Source organism: Aotus nancymaae, unplaced genomic scaffold, assembly GCF_030222135.1.
Source record: "Aotus nancymaae isolate 86718 unplaced genomic scaffold, 86718_ANA_hifiasm-v0.15.2.pri h1tg000011l, whole genome shotgun sequence".
Lineage (NCBI taxonomy): Eukaryota > Metazoa > Chordata > Mammalia > Primates > Aotidae > Aotus > Aotus nancymaae.
This window is the reverse complement of record NW_026988422.1, coordinates 88,665,331-88,686,971: the sequence shown is the minus strand read 5'-3', so window position 1 is coordinate 88,686,971 and position 21,641 is coordinate 88,665,331. Positions and strand designations below refer to the sequence as shown.

The following is a 21,641-nucleotide window of genomic DNA, read 5'->3' as shown; positions in this document are numbered from 1 at the left end:
CTGCACTCCAGCCTGGTGACAGAGCGAGACTCCGTCTCAAAAGAAAAAAAATCAGCAGTAAGGCCAGGCACAGTGGCTCATGACTGTAATCTCAGTGCTTTGGAAGGCCGAGTCAGGAGGCTCACTTGAGGCCAGGAGTTCGAGGCTGCAATGAGCTACGTCTGCATTCCAGCCTGGGACACAGAGTGAGACCTTGTCTCCAAAAATAAAAAAATCAATCTGTAGTAAATACAATAAGCTAAAAATGGGCAAAGGACTTGAACAGACATTCCACCAAAGAGGATACATGGGTGCAAATCAGCAGGAGAAGTGCCATGTTGGGAAAATGGAGATTCAATAGTGATGAGGTTCCTGTGCCCATCAGATGCCAGAAGCTGACTGTGTGAGGTTATGGTTACATGGCGGTTCCTAGGAAGATGGTAGATTGAAACCCAAATGTATCAGTGATTACAAACCCATTAGAAGAGTTCATTATAAGACATATATTCTGTTTCTGGAATTTACATTTACAATACATATACAGAAAGATTGAAAATAGGAGAAGAGGCTGGGCAGGACGGCTCACACTATAATCCCAGCACTTTGGGAGGCCGAGGCAGAGGGATTACAGGTCAGGAGTTTGAGACCAGTCTGACCAATACGGCAAAATCCTGTCTCTACTAATAATACAAAAAGTAGCCAGATGTGGTGGCACGTGCCTGCAATCCCAGCTACTTGGAAGGCTAAGCCACAGAAATCGCTGGAACCTGGGAGGTGGAGGTTGCAGTGAGGCAACGTCGTGCCACTGTACTCCAGCCTGGGCTACAAAGTGAAACTCTGTCAAAGAAGAAAGACAGCAAGAGAGAGGAGGGAGGGAGGGAGGGAGGGAGGGAGGGAGGGAGGGAGAGAACGGAAGATGTAGTGCAAGCGTGAGGTAAGAGCAAGCTTGTTTGCCTGTGAGGTCAGAGTGGGCTTTCGGGGAAAGGGTCAGTAGAGATCAGTTGACAATCACAGAAGTTTCCGTTCACCAGGAAGACACGTGTGCGCCCAGCGACACAGACAGGTGACGGGCGGACACAGAAATAATCATACCCAAGGTTACATAAAGCACAGGCTCACAACTAACAGGAGGAACAGGCAGGCCCTCACCCACAGCAGCAGGTTTTCCAGCTGTCTGTGACCAACAGAGTGAACGTGACCCCGCTGGCACACAGAGCGCTCGGACCCCCGCGGACACGCGCTTTCCCAGCACGCGGCAGGTCCACGGGAACTGACCGAGCCTGCGCCAGAAAGCGAGTCTCAGGAATTTCAAAGGAATACAACCATGCAGATCATGTTCTTCTGGTGATAATGCAGTTCAGCTGGTTACCAAAAGGAAGACTAGATTAAAAAAACAAATGTTTGCAAGTTAAGAAGTTCGCCTCCCAATAAGCCCACCAGTCAAAGCAGCAGCGCTGGCCCAGAGCACGTGGGGCCGTTTCACAGCGAAGCAAACGCCGCACGTGAAAACCTGTGGGGTTCAGCTCAGCTCCCGGCCTCACGACCCGCCCGCCTCGGCCTCACAAAGTGCTGGCATTACAGGCGTGGGCCACGGTGCCCGGCCTACTTTGTATTTTTTCAGAGACGGGGTCTTGCTCTGTCTCTGAGGCGGGAATGCAATGGTGTGATCGGTGCTTAGAAGGCTTCTAGATTTGAATGAACATATTATGAGGGAAGAAATTACGAAAACCAATCCACTAAGCATCTAACTCAACAGATTAGAAAAAGAGCAAACTAAATTCAAGACATATAGAAGAAAGAAATAACAAAAAGAAAAAATAATCGCATTTAAAATATATATAACAGAAACATCAATCAAGCCAACAGTTGGTTTTAGGAAATGATTTAGCTCCTTGCTAGCCAAGCCAAAAAGAGAGAACACATAAATGACCAGTATAAGCCATAACAAACAGACAGCAGTCAGATGCAGCAGACGTTAAAAAGATGAGAGGATATTTACAACAACTGCCGAAACAGCCTTTTGAAATTGTTGATGACAGATTTCTTTAAAAACATAACTTGCCGAGCATGGTAACTCACACCTGTAATCCCAGCACTTCGGGAGACTGAGCCCAGGAGTTAGAGACCAGCCTGGACAACAAAATGAGACTTTGTCTCTAGCAAAAAAAAAATATATATATATATATATATATATATATAAACTAGCCAGACATGATGGTGCACACCAGTGGTCCCAGCTACTCAGGAGGCTGAGGTGGGAGGACCACCTGAGCCCGGGAAGTCAAGGCTACAGTGGGCTGTGATCTCACCATTGCATTCCGGTCTGGGACATAGAGCAAATCCGTCTGTAAAAAACCAAAAAATAGGCCAGATGCGGTGGCTCACACCTGTAATCCCAACACTTTGGGCGGCTGAGGCAGGCAGATCACAAGGTCAGGAGTTCAAGACCAGCCTGGCCAACATGGTGAACCCCATCTCTACTAAAGATACAAAAAACTAGCTGGGCTTGGTGGCGGGCGCCTGTAATCTCAGCTACTCGGGAAGGCGCGGCAGGAGAACTGCTTGAACCCAGGAGGCGGAGGTTGCAGTGAGCTGAGATCGAGCCATTGCACTCCAGCCTGGGTGACAGGACGAGACTCTGTCTCAAAACAAATAAATAATAAAATTTTAAAAAGAAATAAAAATAAAACTTATCAAAAAGAAACAGAAAATTGGAATCATCTTGGAATAACAAAAGAAGTTGAGTCCATTGAAAAGCTTTCCCACGCAGAAAACGCCAAGCCAGAGGGCGTCAGTAACAAACTGTTGCAGACACTTATGGAAGAAATGATCAAATTTTACCCCCAAAAAAGTTTTGTTTTGTTTTGTTTCTTGAGACAGTCTCTCTCTGTTGCCCAGGCTGGAGTGCAAGGGCTCAATCTTGGCTCATGGCAACCTCGATCTCCTGGGTTCAAGCGATTCTCCTGCCTCAGCCTCCCAAGTAGCTGGGGCTACAAGCACGCATCACCAGGCCTGGCTAATTTTTCTGTGTGTTCAGTGGAGACGGGGTTTTACCATGTTGGCCAGGCTGATCTCGAATCCCTGACCTCAAGTGATCCACCTGCCTCAGCCTCCCAAAGTGCTGGGATTACAGGCATGAGCCACCGTGCCCAGCCCCAAGCAAAGTTCTTTTAGAAATGAAAAAAATAAGAGTAATACTCATCTTTTGAAGCCATCTTCCCTTTGACACCAAAACCAGGCATGGACATAACAAGAAATGGAAATTATAGGCCAGTTTCACTCACGAACATAGAAGCAAAATCCCAGACAAAAATATCAACAAACTGATTTCAGCAGCCTGGGAAAGGGTCGTCTCGTCGGCCGCAGCTGGGGCTACACCAGGAGGTGAGGCTGGTTCGACACCGGAAAACCACTCCCGGTGCTGCCCTTTCGCCGGGCCCAGCTCCCAACCGGCCTTCCTGGTGCTGGGGGAAGCGGGTAGATTCGTCTCCTGTGGCTGCCAGAACGAATCGCCACAAACTCAGTAGCTTAAAACAGCAGCAATCTATTCTCTTATTGCTCTGGAGGAGGCCAGAAGTCCAAGATCAAGGTGTTGGCAGGCCCTGCTCCCTCCAAAGGTCCCAGGGGAGGGCCCGGCCGGCGCTCGGACTTCACACCACCTTCTCGCTGGGGCTCTGTCTTCGTGGGTCTGTGACTCTCCTCTCTGCCCATGTCTCTCTTTTTTTTTTTTTTTTGAGACAGGGTCTTCCTCTGTCGCCCAGGCTGGAGTGCAGTGGTACAGTCTCGGCTCACTGCAACCTCCGCCTAACAGGTTCAAGCAATTCTCCTGCCTCAGCCTCCCAAGTAGGTGAGATTACAGGCACCTGCCACCATACCTGGCTAATTTTTTTGTATTTTTAGTAGAGACAGAGTTTCACCATGTTGGCCAGGCTGGTCTCAAACTCCTGACCTCAGGTGACCTACCCACCTCAGCCTCCCAGAGTGCTGGGATTACAGGTGTGAGCCACCCCACCCGGCCTTTTCTGCTTGTTTTTAAAGAGAGGGTCTCGCTCTGTGCACGCTGGAGTGCAGCAGCGTGATCACGGCTCACTGCAGTCTCAACCTCACAGGCTCTGACAATCCGCCTGCGTCAGCCCCCAGGGCAGCTGGGAAGACAGGTGCACACCACCACACCAGCTAATTTTTTAAATTTTTTGTCGATATGGTGTCTAGCAGTGTTGCCTGGGCTGGTCTCAAACTCCTGGCCTTGGATGAGTTGAAATGATCCTCCCACTTTGGCTTCCCAAAGTGTTGGGATTACAGGCGCCAGCCACTGTGCCCAGCCTACACTACAATTTGTTTTTGCAAGTAATATAATTGTGTACTTACAAAAGTCTTTAAAAATCTAGGCCAGGTGTGGTGGCTCACACCTATAATCCCAGCACTTTGGGAGGCCGAGGTGGGCGGATCACCTGAGGTCAGGAGTCTGAGACCAGTCTGGCCAACATGGCAAAACCCTGTCTCTACTAAAAGTACAAAAGTTAGCTGGGCGTGGTGGCGCATTCCTGTAATGCCAGCTACTGGGGAGGCTGAGGCAGGAGACTCGCTTGAACCCGGGAGGCAGAGGTTACAGTGATCCAAGATCGCGCCGCTGCACTCCAGCCTGGTCAAGAAGAGGGAACTCTGTCTAAACAAACAACAAAAACCCCAGAAGTGGGCATCTGGTTAGTGCCCACAGCCACTCACCTGGCGGCTCTGCCCTCACTGTCAATGGCCATGCCCTAGGAGGATGCCCACAGTGAGGCCCTGGCCCTTCGGTTCACAGGGGTGTTACTAGGACTGTGGCCACTTGGCTCTTGACCCTCCCGAAGTCTGGGTCATGAGCAGCAGGTTTTTCCCACAGGAAAGACCCCAACTCTCCCCTGTCTACTGCCCTTCCTTTCTGCTCTCACATCGACAAGGCCTCGCTCCAGCCTACCTCCCAGGGAGACATGGAGCCAGGTGCCTACAGCCCTCACCAGTAACACCCGGGCCTCTTCCTCCCTGTGCCCCGAAACTACAGGGCGTCCGTCCCCTCCAGCCCGACACCCCCACCAGCCCTCCAGCCTGGTGCCCCCCCTCCAGCCCGGCGGTCCCTTCCAGCACCCCAACCGGCCCAGTGCCCCCACCTGCCCAGGGCTCTGCCAGCCTAATGCCCCTCACCAGCTTGGGTGTCCTCTACACCCCGGTACCCCCGCCAGCCCGGCATCCCCTCCAGTCCCCCACTTCAAGACCCACATTTTTTTTATTAGCTGAGGTCACGGCAGCTGCTGTACCACTGCACTAGGTGCGTCTTTTTCTATAGTTTTCGTTTGTTTTTGAGACAGAGTTTCACTCATGTCACCCAGGCTGGAGTGCAGTGGCGCGATCTCAGCCCACTGCAACTTCTGCCTCCCAGGTTCGAGCAATTCTCCTGCCTCGGCCTCCCGAGTAGCTGGGATTACAGGCGCATGCCACCACGTCCAGCTAATATTTTGCATTTTTAGTAGAGACAGGGTTTCACTGTGTAGCAGGCTGGTTTCGAACTCTTGACCTCAAGTGGTTCACCTGCCTTGGTCTCCCAAAGTGCTGGGATCACAGGCGTGAGCTGCCGCACCACGTCTAGTGCCGGGATCGCAGGTGTGAGCTGCCACACCACGTCTAGTGCCGGGATCGCAGGCGCGAGCTGCCGCACCACGTCTAGTGCCGGGATCGCAGGCGCGAGCTGCCGGCGTGAGCTGCCGCACCCAGCCTTTTTCTGTAGTTTTGATGCTGACGCCTTACCCATTCCTCCACCCCAACCACCCAGGTGCGTGGAGCGGCCCCCAGTTTCTGTGGATAAAATAACTTTCTTTCAACAAGGTAGTCATTCCTGAGCCTGTGCATCACCCTCCCTGATTAAAACAAATCCCAGGCTCATTTAAAAAACATACAGGCCCCAAATTTAGGAGGCTACAGCCCAAACCCCTCCAACCAGCATCTCACGTCTTTCCTGCAGCTTACAGCAGGACCCTGGAGACCTGGCGAGAGCACGGCCCTCCGGCCCTCCTCAGCCCCCGCCAGGTGTGCAACCCCACTCCAAGCATGATCCTCAGCAGCACAGGTGAGGTCACCTGTGCATCGCAGCCTGCACTGGCTGTGACGAGCCCCTCCATCCAGAAGCACTGTCTTTACTTGGCCACCAAGACCCGCCATTTCCCCACACCCCCACTTGCCAGCCACCCCCTCCGCCCTGCCTGCACTTCCTACCACCGTGCGGGCCCAGGCTCAGGCCTCAGGCCGAGGCCCCTCAGCAGCACCCGGCTACCGCGTCCAGGGCCCTGCCCTGCCTCCCACCATGCTCTGGGTTCTCACATTCCATTCTCCAGCCCCAAATTCCAGGTTCACACAGCCAACCGCCCACCTGACACCAACTAAGATGCCAGGGATGAAGGCTGTTGGCAGGTCCAAGCCGGGTTCTCAAGTAGCGGTGCCCACCCCAGCCTGCCCAGCTCTCAGACCACCAACCATGGGCCCAGCCACCACGGCCCTCTTCATCACACCCACAACCAAGACAGCAGCTGATCCTGTGCCCCAATGGGCCAGATCCCACCTTGTCCAGCCGCCCCCACAAGCCCACCTGAGCCCCAGAACCTCCCCACCAGCAGCTGGGGGCAGAAGCCTGGGCCCTGGCCCTGCCTGCTCTCAGCCTGTGCCCCCCTCGCAGCTGGGACCCCTTGGGCACCTGTGTCCTCCGGTTTTGAGCACTTTCCTCTATGGAATTTGCTCTTCCCTCTGGGACGTGGCCATGGGGCTCCTCAGAATGGCACCACGTGACTTCAGGTGCAATGACTGAGTGAGGGACCTGCCCAGCACAACCAGACGGCAAGAGGCCGGGCAGGACGCCCTCCGACCACTCTGAGGAAGGGACGGCTCCAGACCCAGTGCTCCCAGCGGTCAAGGAGGCCGGGCAGGGGTGCAGACAACGGTGAGCCAGCATGGGCACATGCAGGCCACGCGGCCAGAGCGGAGCACAGACAGGACTCCACAGCCACCAGCCACAACCACACACAAGGACACGGGGTAGACAAGGGCCATGTGGACTGAGCTGTCGGGGTCCCGTGAGATAAACAGGAGCCACTCAGACACACTTCTCTCCGGCTGGGTGCAGTGGCTCATGTCTGTAATCCCAGCATTTTGGGAAGCTGAGGCGCGCAGATCACTTGAGGTCAGGAGTTCGAGACCAGTCTGGCCAACACGGTGAAACCCTCTCTCTAAAATCAGCCAGGTGTGGTAGTGCGAACCTGTAGTCCCAGCTACTCGGGAGGCTGAGGCAGGACAATCACTTGAACCCGGGAGGCAGAGGTTGCAGTGAGCGGAGATCATGCCACTGCCCTCCAGCCTGGGCGACAGAGTGAGACTTTGTCTTAAAAAAAAAACTCGCATACACTACTCTCTGGCCGGGCGCAGTGGCTCAATCCCAGCACTTTGGGAGGTAGAGGCGGTCAGATCACTTGAGGCCAGGAGTTTGAGACTAGCCTGAGGGGCATGGTGAAACCCTGTCTACTAAAACTAAAAATACAAAAATTAGCTGGGCATGGTGGCATGCACTTGTAGCTCCAGCTACGCAGCAGGCTGAGGTGGGAGGATCACTTGAGCCTGGGAGATGGAGGCTGCAGAGAGCTGTGATTGTGCCACTGGTGACAGCAGGACCTTGTCTCAAAAAAGAGAGAAACACTCCTGTCCAACCAAAGCTGGGCGCAGGGGGAGGTGCAACTGCCACAGGCCCCGGAAGTTGTGGTCCTGACCTGGCCGGTGTCCCAGTCAGCCTCATCCGTCAAGGCAGGGTCGGCCAGGACCACGTGAAGGAGCCCGGAAGCAGCAACAAAGGGAAGCAGAGGCCGGGAGGCGGAGCCGGACAAAACAGGAATGCACACAAGACACGGCACCTGGATCCCAGGAATGCACACAAGACACGGTACCTGGATCCCAGGAATGCACACAGGACACGGCACCTGGATCCCAGGAATGCACACAAGACACGGCCCCTGGATCCCAGGAATGCACACGAGACACGGCCCCTGGATCCCAGGAATGCACACAAGACTCTGCACCTGGATCCCAGGAATGCACACAAGACACGGCCCCTGGATCCCAGGAATGCACACGAGACACGGCCCCTGGATCCCAGGAATGCACACGAGACTCTGCACCTGGATCCCAGGAATGCACACAAGACTCTGCACCTGGATCCCAGGAATGCACACAAGACTCTGCACCTGGATCCCAGGAATGCACACAAGACGCGGCACCTGGATCCCAGGAATGCACACAAGACGCGGCCCCTGGATCCCAGGAATGCACACAAGACGCGGCCCCTGGATCCCAGGAATGCACACAAGACTCTGCACCTGGATCCCAGGAATGCACACAAGACTCTGCACCTGGATCCCAGGAATGCACATAAGACGCGGCACCTGGATCCCAGGAATGCACACAAGACTCTGCACCTGGATCCCAGGAATGCACACAAGCCATGGCACCTGGATCCCAGGAATGCACACAAGACACGGCACCTGGATCCCAGGAATGCACACAAGACACGGCACCTGGATCCCAGGAATGCACACAAGACGCGGCACCTGGATCCCAGGAATGCACACAAGACGCGGCCCCTGGATCCCAGGAATGCACACAAGACGCGGCCCCTGGATCCCAGGAATGCACACAAGACGCGGCCCCTGGATCCCAGGAATGCACACAAGACGCGGCCCCTGGATCCCAGGAATGCACACAAGACGCGGCCCCTGGATCCCACTAATTGCTTTTTGTTTTTCAGATGGGGGCTCACTCTGTTGCCCAGGCTGGAGTGCAGCAACGAGATCATAGCTCACTTGGCCTCACATAGCCTTGGCCTCCAGGCTCTAGTGATCCTCCTGCCTCGGCCTCCCTTCTATGTAGCCGGGACTACAGGCACACACCATCACACCCAGCTAATTTTTTTTTTTGTAGTGGCGGGATCTCCCTATGTTGCCCAGGCTGGTCTTGGTCTCCCAGGCTCATGTAATCCTCCAACCTTGGCTTCCCAAATGCTGGGATTACAGGCATGAGCCACTGCATCCAGCAGCACCATCTCTTAATAAACGTTAGTTTCGGCCCCGCACGGTGGCTCACACCTGTAATCCTAGCACTTTGGGAGGCCGAGGTGGGTGGATCACCTGAGGTCAGGAGTTCTAGACCAGCCTGGACAATATGGTGAAACCCCACCTCTACTTAAAAAAAAAAAAAAAATTAGCCGGACGTGGTGACACACGAGGCTGAGGCAGGAGAATCGCTTGAACCCAGGAGGCGGAGGTTTCAGTGCACCGACATGGTGCCACTGCACTCCAGCCTGGGCCGCAGCGGGAGACTCCATCTCAAAAACGTTTCTAGTTTTGTTGGAGTCGAGTCTGCCATGGTCTCACAGCCCGGTCCCCTCTGCTGTTTCCTGTGGGGGCGTCTCCACCTCTGGGGCTTCCTGGGGAGCCGGCTGCACTGTCCACACACAGATGCCAGCTGTCCAGGGTGCGGGGCCTGCTGCCCCAGCCAGGCGATGCTGCGGCCTCCAGGCAGTTCCGTGGTCTTGGGCAGGGGGCATGGTCTCAGCCCTGGTGTCAGGCTACATGGCAGAAGGCAAAGGCTGCCGCTGACCTTATGGGGGCCACACAGCTCTGCCACCCGAGCTTTAACCCTGTGGACCAGTGACACTGGGACCTACAGAACAAGAGGCCGTGACTTCAAGCGACTCAAGCCGCTGTATGTGTGATAACAGCTGGAGCTCAAGGCCAGGGCCCCATCCCTGCCCCTTCCTCACGACACGCTGCAAATGCTGGAGCGAGCCGGGGCGTGCCAGGAGCGCAGAAGCACCCGCTGGCCTCCCTCCCGTGGCCCTGGCCTCCCTCCCGCCAGCCTCCCTCCCGTGGCCCTGGCCTCCCTCCCGCCAGCCTCCCTCCCGTGGCCCTGGCCTCCTTCCCACCAGCCTCCCTCCCACAGCCCTGGCCTCCCTCCCGCTGACCTCCCTCCCGTGGCCCTGGCCTCCTTCCCACCAGCCTCCCTCCCACAGCCCTGGCCTCCCTCCCGCTGACCTCCCTCCCACAGCCCTGGCCTCCCTCCCGCCAACCTCCCTCCCGTGGCCCTGGCCTCCTTCCCACCAGCCTCCCTCCCTCGGCCCTGGCCTCCCTCCCACCAAGCTCCCTCCCCAAGGCCTGTGAAGTGGGTACCCCCCATCTGGGCACTGAGGAAGGAGAGCTAAGCAGATCCCTGGCACAATTAGTGCCTGAAAAATATCTTAGTTTATAGTGTAATTACTCAGTTATTTCCTTCATATAATCCTTTATATATAATATCTTAGTTTACAGAATTAGTGACTGAAGAATATCCTACAACTCAGTTATTTCCATATATATATGTAGTTATATCTTAGTCCACAGTCAGAGGAATGCCTAGAGCAGACACAGTGCAGAGGATGAATTAAGGGATGAACAGCTCTACATATATAAGCATATCTTGCTTATAGTGGGAGGAATGTCTGGAGCAGACACAGTGCAGAGCATGATTTAAGGGAAAACAGTTATACCAGGACAGGAACCCATGGCCCAGGCGGCAGCGTTCAGTATCGTAAAGATACCCGCTGTGTGGCAGGCTTGGGGCGAGAGTCACTCCTGATAAAGGAGTCATAGGACCTTGCTCCAGGTCTTGTGGAAGGCTGCCCTCAGACCGGCAATCCCACGAGCCTCCAAGGGCTTAAAACCCCTCCGGATAATCTCACCTTGGTGACTGAACTTTATCAGCTCTTGTTACTGTGCTGCTCAGAGCATCCTCCTATAGAACTCACTGGAAGGTCAGCTCTGCTACTGCGCTGACTCAACAGCATCCGCCTAGAGAATTCCTTGGAAGTCGCCTGCCCTAGACAGAGGTATCCCACTGCGCTCTCTGCTGCGCACGGCCTGCCTCCGTGCCCCGGTGACCTAACGGGGGTGCACCCCTTGTTTACTGGGCACGTGATTGTATTGACCCTATCACTGTCCTTAAGATGACCTTGTCTTGTACCCAATAAATACAGACGCTCCTGGACGTTCGGGGCCTCACCTGTCCCTGCTCATAGGTGGCGTGGCCCCTGAGCCCAGCTGCTTTTCCAGTCCTTCTGTGTCCTGTCTCTTTACTTCTCGGATCCTGCACCTCAGCAGCGATAAGGGACACCCCAGGACCCTGTAGGGCTGTGGCCCTACACGTGGGAGTCCCGGGTCTGTGGTTATAGAAGCAGGGCTTTACGTGGACTTGCTCCCAGCATAAGAAGAGCCCTGTCCGGAAGCCGACGCTGGCTGAGGGCACCGGGGACCTTCGAGGCTGCAGTGGAGGAGGGCTGAGGGCTGAGTGCCTGACACAGGGCTGGACCCAGCAGCTCCAGGTGGCAGGAACCCTTAGGAGAAGCCGGCACAGGGGCCGGAGGGTGGGCAGCCCCTGGTGCTTCTGCACACGGCCCACAGCCTGCAGGAGGCCCAGCCGCGTGAGCGGGTCAGGGAGGTGCTCCTCAAAGGGAGGCCTTGCTGGCCACGCCCGGGTACTGAGGTGCTCCTGAGGCCCGGGCACGGGATTGGGGAAGCAGGCGGCCTAGGTGTGTCCACCCCAGGGCCGAGGAGGCCTGGACAGGCTGAGGCTGGAGCTGCAGCCCCGGGTGTGCGCTGTCGCACAGCACAAGCCCCAGACCGGTGGGAAAGGCTCCAGTGAGGGCGTGTTCTGGCAGGCGGGATGGATGTGGCCCCAGGGCAGGGCTGGCAGGAGCCTGGAGGTGGCCCCAGCAGCCCTGTCTCTGCCCACCTCAGGCCAGAGTCCAACGGCCCCGGAAGAGATGGAGCCCTGTGAGGGAGGCAGGGGAGACTTCAGGGCCACCTGTGCCCGCTGGTGGGGGCGGGGGGTGCCATGAGGCCAAGCCTCCTTCCGCCAGGCTGGGGCACGTCCCTGGGACACAGAGGGCTCTTTGTCAGAGCTGAGCTGAGCTTGCTGGGCAGCCTCTGAAACAAAGCCTCTCTGTCCACGCCATGCCCCCCACCAGCCCTGGGCTCCCATCCGGCGCCACACCAGGCACAGCCAAGGCTGGGGCGGGGGAGAGGCTGTGCCGCACGGGGAGACCAGAGAAAGGGGTCAGGGTTCATGGCACTCGCGTGCCGGGGAGTCCTGTGCCACCTCCCCCCGCCTGCCACTCACCTCGCTGGGGTGCACATGTCCTCCAGCCCCCGGCCAGCCCTAGACCGCCCACCACGGCCCAGGGCTCCTCTACACCCACTTCCCCAGACAGGGAAGCCTGACAGGGCGGAGGAGGCCTGGCAGCCTAGCCCACGGGGAAGCTGCCACAGTTTACCCCCGAGTCCCCTCCAGACCGCCAGCTGGGCCATCACAACCCCCTCAGGGGTCTGGCCACACCCATTCCCAGTGCTGCTGGCCATGGGCCCCAGCTCCGGCCAGAGTCAGCCCAGCCCAGTCCCTGCAGCGAGCACATGACCTGGGCTCTGCATCTGCCGTCCCTGCGGCCACCTGGCCCTGTATCTGCTCCCCCAACGCCCAGCCAGGATGGGCCAAGGCAGATTTCCCACAGGAGTGTCCGTCCACGGCCCTCAGCGTCCAGGTGGCAGGATCCAGATGAGGCCAGGCAGGGCTCCCGCCAGCCTGGCCAGTTCCTGCCGACACTGTCCCTGTAGTTGACGCAGCACTGCCTCCAGGCAGACCTCCTGGCTCCTCAGCGTCCTGATCACCTCGGCTGCCCGTAGGTCCCGGTCCCCTGCTGCCCCATCCTCTCGTCTCACCAGCCGGCGTGGCCCGTGGGGCTGGGCCGGGTCCCTGTCTTGCTCCCAGCGCCGCCGCAGAGCTCCCAGCTCCGTTTCCACGGCCTCCCGAGAGGCCCGCCGCACAGCACTCCACTCTGGCCCCCGTCCACAGCCTCCAGCCTGCGTGGGAGACAATGGCGGTGGCTCTGTCCCCCCAGGATGCTGGCCTCAGACCCCTCAGCATTTCCTGGGTCAGAATGAGGGGTGCGGGCGCAGCACGCATGCAGGAAACGCCCATGCTCTTTAGAGAGGCTCCCTGAACAGGCTGACCAACATAGTGAAACCCCATCTCTACTAAAAATAGAAAAATTAGCGTGCGCCTGTAATCCCAGCTACTCAGGAGGCTGAGGCGAGAGAATCGCTTGAACCTGGGAGGCAGAGGTTGCAGTGAGCCAAGATCATGCCACTGCACTCCAGCCTGGGTGACAGTGCAAGACTCCGTCTCGAGAAGAAGAAAAAAAAGAGAGAGGCTTACTGAAGAATTTATGACTGCAATTTACGTTAAAGTTCTTTTTTTTTCTTTTCTCTAAGACGGAATCTCACTCTGCCGCCCAGGCTGGAGTGCAGTGGCACAATCTCGGCTCACTGCAACCTCTGCCTCCCTGGTTCAAGTGATTCTCCTGCCTCAGCCTCCCAAGTAGCTGGGACTACAGGCGTGTGCTACCACGCCTGGCTAATTTTTTTGCATTTTTAGGTAGAGATGGGGTTTCACCATATTGAGGGTGGTATCGATCTCCTGACCTCGTGATCCACCTGCCACAGCCTCCCAAAGTATTGGGATTACAGGTGTGAGTCACTGCACCCAGCCATTAAAATTCTTCAGAAAAAGAAAATAGAGGCCAGGTGCCATGGCTCACGCCTGTAATCCCAGCATTTTGGAAGGCCGAGGAGGGTGGATCATGAGGTCAGGAGTTCAAGACCAGCCTAACCAATATGGTGAAACCTTGTCTCTACTAAAAATAAAAAAATCAGCCAGGCATGGTGGCATGCGTCTGTAATCCCAGCTATTCAGGGGCTGAGGCAGGAGAATCCCTTGAACCCGGGAGGCAGAGGTTGCAGTGAGCTGAGATAGCACCACTGCACTCCAGCCTGGGCAAAAGAGTGAGACTCCTCCATCAAAAAAAAAAAAAAAAAAAAGAAAAGAAAAGAGAATGAGGCATCCCCGTGTCCACAGCCACGAACCTGCACAGGTGAGCACGGCTCTGTGTTTAGGGAGGAGACCCAGGCGTCCAGCAGCAGGTCCGACAGTCCCAGGCAGGTACAGAGTGGGCAGCACCGTGTGAATGCGCGGAGCCCTGGGAGCAGCAGGCCCCACAGCACGGGCTTCCCTCCCTCCTCACGCAAAGATCCGAGAACAGACCCCCAGCAGGAGGTGCGGGGCTGTCATCACCACGCGCCCTCCTGCCCCTCAGCTGCGTGCGTGAGTGTGCCACCCACCACGCCACACTCAATCAGATGCAGCTGTGGAATCCAGCGAGTTCCAAGCGCCCTCAGGTTAGCCATCCCCCAAAGGTGGCCAGTGCCCAGAGCGAGGCCGGCCCTCACCTCGGCCTCCCAGGCCGCCCGCCTGCGCTCCGCAGCTTCCTGCAGCTCCTCCTGCAGCGCCCGCAGCTCCCACGCTACCAGCTCCAACTCGCCACCCCTGTGCTCTGGGATCCGGGGCAGGAAGGTGCCCTGTGAGGTGGCAGCCGGCGCCCCGGGGGCACAGGTGTCCAGGACTGTGTCCTACAGAGACCGAAGTGAGACAGCCTGCACCAAGTGGGGTTTCCCAGCCGAGGGAACAGAGGGACAGAGGTCAGGGAGGGCAGTGGTGGCCCCCCAGGTCTCACAACGGCTGGATGCCACCATCTCAGCAGCCTCGACATCCAGGGAGGCACACAGGCCATGGAGCTGAGGACAGGGCCACAGTGGCCTCCCCAGAAGGTGAGCAGAAGCCCTAGAAAAAGCCCACGCTAGGAGATCTGAGGCCTCCCTAAAAGCCTCTCTCCTGTCTGGAAAACAGGAAGATCCCCACCCTCCACCTGGGGCTGCTGTGGGAGGGGACGACGGGAGGGGCGCGTGGGCGTCCTCACCATCCACCGCCAGAAGACCAGCTCTGTGCGCCGCCATGCCAGGACCGCCTCCAGGCGCCGGTTCTCACACTCCAGAGTCCGCAGCAGCTGGAAGGCAAACGGCAGCTGGGCTAGAATCTCACACCGGACCCCAGGGACAGACACAGGACAGACACAAAACGGACAGCCGGACCTAGCACACGCCCCACCCCTGCAGCCCTCCACCTGCCTGCACCCAGGTTCTCTGTCCAGAACAAGCAGGGCACCCAGGCGCGGCGCGGCGCGGCGACCACAGCCCACCTGTCCTTTCTGCAGCGCAGGGCAGCCCCCAACGCACAGCCAGGCCCTGCCTGCCAGATGAGAGCTGGCCCTGCCCTCTGAGGTCACCCGTTGACCCCCACACCCGCCCCGCTGCGAGTCCAACAAGGTCAGGGACAGAGTCCAGGTGCCTCTGAAGCCTAGACCTCCGCCCCACACCCCTCGCTGAACGGGGGCTATATCGGGGGCTGCAGGCAGAGGCGGAGGACCCAAACTGGGGAGCCAGCCAGGCTCTTGGGAAGGGAAAAACCATCCCCTGTCACTTCAGGGATCCCCTAAGGAGTCTGCCTAGTGGCCCAGGTGGCAGAGAAGGCAGAGCTGAGCCACACTTGACATTCCCAAGCAAAGGGTCTGCCCCATGGCCCTGCACAAAGGCACCTGCCCACAGTGTGCCACAGACGGGCAAGGCGGCTAGCAACGGCCAGACATGGTGGCTGCTCTGCCCATACGCAGAAGGCGGGCGCGTGTACTCGTGGGCTATCTGCACCAGTGATCCTGGGCCCTGGGGCAGGGGGTACCCCTGTGGGGACAGGCCCTCTGCACCTGAATCCTGCCCACTCCACCCTTCCTCCCAAGGAACCCAGAGTGTCAACCAGGCTGCAGGGGCCTGGGACTCCAGGAGTGGGCTGGGGGACAGATAGGGATGGCCTTGAACACCAGGCTCAACCCAGCCCACCTGGGGCAGAGCAGAAGATGAGAACAGGGAAGTCTGTGAGTGGCGTGGGAGCTGGAACAGGCTGGGGCCACCCACATGCCCACCCAGGCAGGCCATGAGAAGAGCAAAGACCCCACCATGGGGATGGATGCACCCCCAACTGGAGGACGGTCACCTAACAGATGGGCAGTCACCGCAGTTTCCATGAAGCTAAGGGCCCCGGGGGTGGGAGCAGGCAGGAGAGGAGGGGCAAACACGCCCCTTACTGCCCCTCCCACCCACCGCCAAGTGCTGTGGGCTTCAGGCCTTCCAGCCTCCCCCACGCACTGCCCTGAGCGGGGAGAGCAGGCTGCAGGCTGAGCCCCACCAGGACCCAAGGGAGCTGCCAGTCACCCAGCAGCAGGCATGGCTGCTCACACACCAGCCACAGATCCTTCCAGAAGGTTCTGGGACCCATCCCAGGAGTGCAGGAGAAGTGCAAGCCCTTCGGGTAGGCCAGGTCCAGGTTTCGGGGGGTTCCCACTCCAGAAACCCTGGAAGGAAGCCAGCCCATGGCCCCAGTCCACCCGGCCAGCACCGCACACAGCTTCCAGGAGAGGACAGGGCCTCACCTCCAGGCCCCCCAGCCCACCACAGTCGGTGGTCTCCACAGAGGCTCCCTGGGCAGAAGCAGGCTGAGGCCAGGGCAGCCTCTGCTCTGCCCCAACCCAGGAGTCCCAGGGGCCAGAAGCCTGGGCTTTGCAGAGCCACCTCTACAAGGGAGGCAGGGCCAAGGGCAGACCAGGGCGCCCAGATGCTACCTCAGCACCGCCGACGCCAATGCAGGCTGACGGGGTGGGTGCCAGCCCCACTTCAGCCAGGGACAGGACCAGCTGGCACCGGAGGCCAGGCAGGCGTAAGTGGGCCCTGTGAGCCCACAGTGCGGCATGCAATCCCCCAGGGTTGGGGCTGCAGAGTGGAACGCACAGGCCCTTGCCATGAGCAGGAAGCCCCAGCAGACATAAGGCTGGGGGCTGGGAGCCAGGCCATCCGCCTCTGACCCCCAGGTCCCCCTGGGCAGGCCTGGGATGAGGTACAGGGGCCAAGTCTCTGAAGTTGGAGAGGGAAGAGGCAGAGAGGAGGACCGGGCCTGGAAGAAGGGGTCACACCAGCCCTGAGCCAGAGCCCTCCTGCCTGGCCGCACCTGCCCAGAACTGGGCAGTGCCAGTCCGTCACTCAGGACAGTACAGAGCCCAGCCCAAGTGGGTGGCTCACGCCTGTAATCCCAGAACTTTGGGAGGCTGAGCCAGGTGGATCACCAGAGATCAGGAGTTCAAGACCAGCCTGGCCAACATGGCAAAACCCCATCTCTACTAAAAATACAAAAAAATTAGCCAGACATGGTGGTGCACGCCTGTGGTCCCAGCTACTCAGGAGGTTGAGACAGAAGAATCGCTTGAACCCAGGAGGCAGACGTTGCAGTGGGCCAAGATCATGCCACTGCTGCACTCCAGCCTGGGCAACAGAGCGAGACTCTGTCTCAAAAAATAAAAAAAATAAAAAGAGCAGCTGCCAGCCCTTCCCTGTCCCCTGAAACCAAGCTGGCCAAGAGGAAGGAGCCAGTGATGACAGGTGGGCAGACCCCCAGAAAGGATGAAGGTGGAAGGCCGGCAGGGAGGAGGGCAGGGGAGTAGCAGGGTGAGAGGAAGTGGCCATCCCTCGGGAAGATGCCTGGGGCTAAGTCAACTCTGACACTTCCGGTAGGCCGCTGTCTGCCCAGGGTCACATGGCTACCCGGGGCTCAGAGCCAGGCTTTCTTCCAGGTCTGTGTTATCCAGGGCTCAGGATCTGCCCGGGACCACAGAGCCCCGTCACCTGGGGCTGTGTCCCCTGGGTGCCCCCAGGGTCGCAAGCAAAATGGGGCCTGCAAGTCTCCAGGGCCTATGGGGCTGGCTCCAGCTTGGCAGGCTCCGCCCAGCATACTCATGTGGGCCTGGCCTTGGACTCTGAAGGGCAGCTGTCCCTGCCACGGTCAGCCCTGTGCCCAGCCCTTCACCCAGTGTGGGCTAGTCCCTGCACACCCCCAGGGGCCCCTGCCACACCAGGTGAGACCTACTTGCCACTGGCTCACACCTTCATTCCAGCAACCTGCCCTCAGCCAGCTGCCGGCCCAGCACAGGCTCCTGTGTCCCTGGGCCCCCACCCATGCCCTGCCTGGATTTGTGGAAGGGAAGCGGGAGTGGCCCGTGAGGCTAGGAGAGGCCCAGAGGACATGCCTGTCACCCATGCCAGCAATGATGGGTGGCAGAAACGCAGAGACACTCACCGCTCCCTGCCCCCCGTGGGCCCCTCCCACCTCAGGCAGTGCCTGCCCAACAGCTCACCCGCCCTCACCTGCTGGCCTCCCTCTGGGTCCCTGAGCATCTCTGCTTCAGCGACAGACAGATGACCAAGGCTCTGGTCCCCATGGCAGCCACGTGTATACTGATGGATCTGAAACAGGCGGTACACACTCCAGGCTGAGGGGGAGGCAGGCACCTCCTCCAGCACTGAACACCAGTCCAGGAAGGTCGGCCTTCAGAGCCCACCGCACAGAGGCGGAAACAGGGCTCGGAGCCGGCCACTCCGCCTGAGACTGTCAGGGCTGGGCTGCATGCAGGACTGCTGTCTGCACCGCTGGGGCCTCCCGCAGTGGGGGCCAGGCAGCTTCACTGACGTCCTCCCCACCCCACCCAGCTCCCAGGCAGCAGCAGGATTGCAGTGGGACGTCCTGGCTTCCCCCCGCAGCGTCAGAGGAGGAACAGCCTCCGGACAGGCTCGCGGTGGGGATGGGAGTGAGTGCTTGGATCTAAAGGAATGGGAGGGGCTTCCCAGAGAGGTGGGCTGGAGGGCGGCACAGAGGGGCACATAGGTAAGCATGGTGGCTGGTGTCAAAGCCAGGCCCGACGGGGTGAGAGGTCCCTGGAAAGGCCGGCTGAGCAACAGACCCTCTGCAAGGCTGGGAGCCCACGGCTGCCACAGAAGCACCCGTCAGCCCTGGCCTCACAGTGGACATGCTGCTGGGCACCTGTGACCCTGAGCCTACCCCTACCACCTTCAGGGCCCCACAGGCACTGCCCACCCGCCACGTCAGCCTTAAGCAGGATGTGGTGGAAGCAGGGGGTGCCCTCCTCCCCCTCCAGTGCCCAGGAGGGAGTGGCATTCACAGTACAGAGCCCATCACAATGTTTAGTGACAGAGCCGGAAGGCCTCTGGTGCCTTTCAGGAACAAGAAGGCAAATTCTATGAGCTCTCTGACACCAGCTTCCACCCTGCCCACCACTGCTCAGCCCTGCCCACCTCCATCCTGCCCTGGACCCCCACAAGGACCACCTGGAACCACGTCAGGCTCTGGGTAAGCCCGGGGCAGGAAGGCCCACATCCAGCCAAAAGCCTGTGCCAGGCCTCGCAGGATGGGCCACAGGGACCGGCAGCCCCCGGGTGGAAGCCCTGTGCCGGCTCTACCTTGCTCAGGAGGCTGCACTGTTCCTGCTGACTGGACACCAGCTGGCGCCACCGGAACCGCAGCTTTCCCATCAGCCACTGCACGTGGCGGACATCCACAGGCTCCTCTGCTCGCACCTGGGGTGCAGGTGGGCCAGGGCTGGCCAGGGCCTCACACTGGAGAGGGACAAGGGTCAGGCCCTGCTCCCACCCCACCCTGCCCCCAGGAAGAGCCAGGATGGAGAGGGCAGTGGAGGCACAGCCAAGAACGAAGGGTGCTTCCTGCACAGGGAGCCTCCATGCTTTCAGCAGGCAGCTGGGTAACCCCCGTGGCACTGCCCTGAGGGTCCGGGCAGGAGACACCGAGGAGGCTAGCCCAGGCCTGCCCTTGTTCTGGCCCCAGGAGTTGAGACCGGGGCTGGCTCTGCCCACCCTCACCCACACGCACCTGGCACACAGTCATCTCATCACCCAGAGGCACTCGGGTCTGGGCCAGCATCTGCTCAGGCACAGGTCCTCGGGCCAAGAGCCAGGACAGAGCCAGCAGCAGCTCCCGGCTGCCCTGGGAGCCATCCTCAGGGAGCTGTGCCAGTGCCAGCCGCGGGTAGCCCTGGGAGCGCAGTGCTGACTTCACCAAGCGGGCTTGGACCTCTAGGATAGAAGACCACCAGCTCAGGGGACCACAAGCCTGGAGGTGACGCCACCTGGATGCCTCCAGAGACCCCCACAGGTCACTCAAGCAGGGACTCAAAGCCTAGCTCGTAAGAAACTATGGTGGGAGAGCTGGAACTCAGACTAGGATGAGGAAGCCAGGGGCCAACGGGGACGACCCCAGGGCTTTGTAGGAGCAGAAACCAGAGCTACCCAAGAGAGTGGAGCTGGAGCCTACCAGGGGCGTGGCTTACTTGGGAAGGTGGGGCTCTGCGGGAGAGGGGCCCATGCCACTCGGGTGGGTGGAGATAGAGCCTGCCAGGGGCGTGGCTTACTGGGGAAGGCGGGCTCTGCGGGAGTGGGACCCGTGCCACTCGGGTGGGTGGAGATAGAGCCTGCCAGGGGCGTGGCTTACTGGGGAAGGCGGGGCTCTGCGGGAGTGGGACCCGTGCCACTCGGGTGGGTGGAGCTAGAACCTGTCAGGGGCGTGGCTCACTGGGGAAGGCGGGGCTTTACAGGCGCAGGAGGGGGCCAGTGCTACCGGGTGGGCGGGGCCAGGGCCTGCCAGGAGCGGGGCTTACCCGGGGCGAGCGAGGCCAAGGCGTTGTCCAGAGGGAGTGGCGCGAGCACTCGGAAGAGAAGCTGCCAGAGCGCGGGGGTCTGCGGAAAATAAGAAGTGGGCAGTCAGCGGAGCTGGCCCAACTCCCTGCGAGGGCCCGGGACCCCACCCGGCCCGGCTGCCCTCCGCGCGAGCGTCACCGCCTCCGGACGGTCGAACTTGGCGCGGCGGAAGATCTCGGGGCTGGGTCCCGAGGGCAGCGACCGACTCAACGCGGCGATGGCCTCAGGCAGGGCCCCAGCCGCGGGGTCCACCCGCCGCCGCCGCCTCCCCATAGAGCCAGCAGCAGTCTCCTTCGGATCGCCCGCCGCCGCCGCGCGGGACCTGCGCACAAGCATCGCACGGGCCGGGTCTGGCGCCGCGGCTGGGACCTGCACCCAATCGCCGCACGGGCCGTGTCCAGTGTCCAATCAGCGCGCCGGCTGGACCTGCGCCCAATCACCGTACGGGCCGCCCGGGCTACGCGCTGGCCAGGTCTTTCACCCAATCACCGCGTCGGCAGGGACCCGCCTTCGAGGCCCGGCCCAATGAACGGTTTCCTTTGAGTTTGAGTGTAGTCTAATTCTGTCCCGTGCGGACCCACTTCCGGGCTGATGGCCGGGCCGTCGGTGTGGAGAAGTCCGCGGAGTCCGCCCTTGACGACTCTCCGTCACGAACCCGACTCCCCGCCTCGCCCAGACCCCGCCCATCAGCGCCTCCCGCCCCTGGCAACCTAGCAACCGCCCGGCTGGAGCGCGCAGACTCCCGAGGGCGCCCCCTGGGGCCGCGGAAGGCAGCGCAGCAGGGCCCCACGGAGCCAGAGCCGACGAGCCTCGCCCCTCCGCGCCGCCTCCCCGGCCGGGCCGCCAGGAGGCGCCCGGAGCCCGCCGCGCCGCACAGCGCAGCCCCGGGTGCTGCCGGCCCCGAGCTCCTGGTGCGACGTCCCGGGCGACTCCCCCGCCCCGAACGCGCGGCCCGGGCCCGCCGCCGCCTCCGCCGGCGCTCCCTGTCTTCGCCCGCCCTCGGCCGTGCGTCCTTCTGCCGCCGCCACGGAGCAGCCCCGGAGGAAGCCGGCGCGGGAAGCAGCCGCT

General features: G+C 59.8%; 2 protein-coding genes across 3 annotated transcripts; both read right to left on the bottom strand.

Annotated features, from left to right (window-relative positions):
* Nucleotides 1–6,242: 6,242 nt before the first annotated feature.
* LOC135274193 (uncharacterized) lies at nt 6,243–8,843 on the bottom strand. The gene is made up of 2 exons (XM_064374518.1): nt 7,938–8,843; nt 6,243–7,904 (listed from the first exon to the last, which is right to left on the bottom strand). Exons 1-2 carry the CDS (start codon nt 8,840–8,842, stop codon nt 7,793–7,795), a joined length of 1,017 nt encoding a protein of 338 aa, XP_064230588.1. The 5' UTR covers nt 8,843; the 3' UTR covers nt 6,243–7,792.
* A 1,665-nt stretch (nt 8,844–10,508) lies between these two features.
* TEDC1 (tubulin epsilon and delta complex 1) lies at nt 10,509–20,965 on the bottom strand. Of its 2 annotated transcripts, XM_012471116.2 has the most exons (8): nt 20,712–20,965; nt 20,534–20,612; nt 19,750–19,952; nt 19,323–19,478; nt 18,213–18,311; nt 14,888–14,974; nt 14,361–14,540; nt 10,509–12,935 (listed from the first exon to the last, which is right to left on the bottom strand). In XM_012471116.2, exons 1-8 carry the CDS (start codon nt 20,907–20,909, stop codon nt 12,606–12,608), a joined length of 1,332 nt encoding a protein of 443 aa, XP_012326539.2. In that variant the 5' UTR covers nt 20,910–20,965; the 3' UTR covers nt 10,509–12,605. The 2 variants fall into 2 exon arrangements, with proteins under 2 accessions (XP_012326539.2, XP_064230587.1); XM_064374517.1 differs by lacking the exon at nt 18,213–18,311 and having other exon boundaries at nt 20,712–20,846.
* Between the last annotated feature and the right edge of the window lie 676 nt (nt 20,966–21,641).

Coding starts and splice junctions, on each gene's coding strand:
- TEDC1 (XM_012471116.2), bottom strand. CDS start 20,909: ATGCTTGTGCGCAGGTCCCGCGCGGCGGCGGCGGGCGATCCGAAGGAG. Junction 14,541..14,887: donor TGGTCTTCTGGCGGTGGATG/GTGAGGACGCCC, acceptor CGGTCTCTGTAG/GACACAGTCCTGGACACCTG. Junction 12,936..14,360: donor GGGCGGCCTGGGAGGCCGAG/GTGAGGGCCGGC, acceptor TCTCCCACGCAG/GCTGGAGGCTGTGGACGGGG.
- LOC135274193 (XM_064374518.1), bottom strand. CDS start 8,842: ATGATCTCGTTGCTGCACTCCAGCCTGGGCAACAGAGTGAGCCCCCAT. Junction 7,905..7,937: donor TGTGCATTCCTGGGATCCAG/GTACCGTGTCTT, acceptor CCTGGGATCCAG/GTGCCGTGTCTTGTGTGCAT.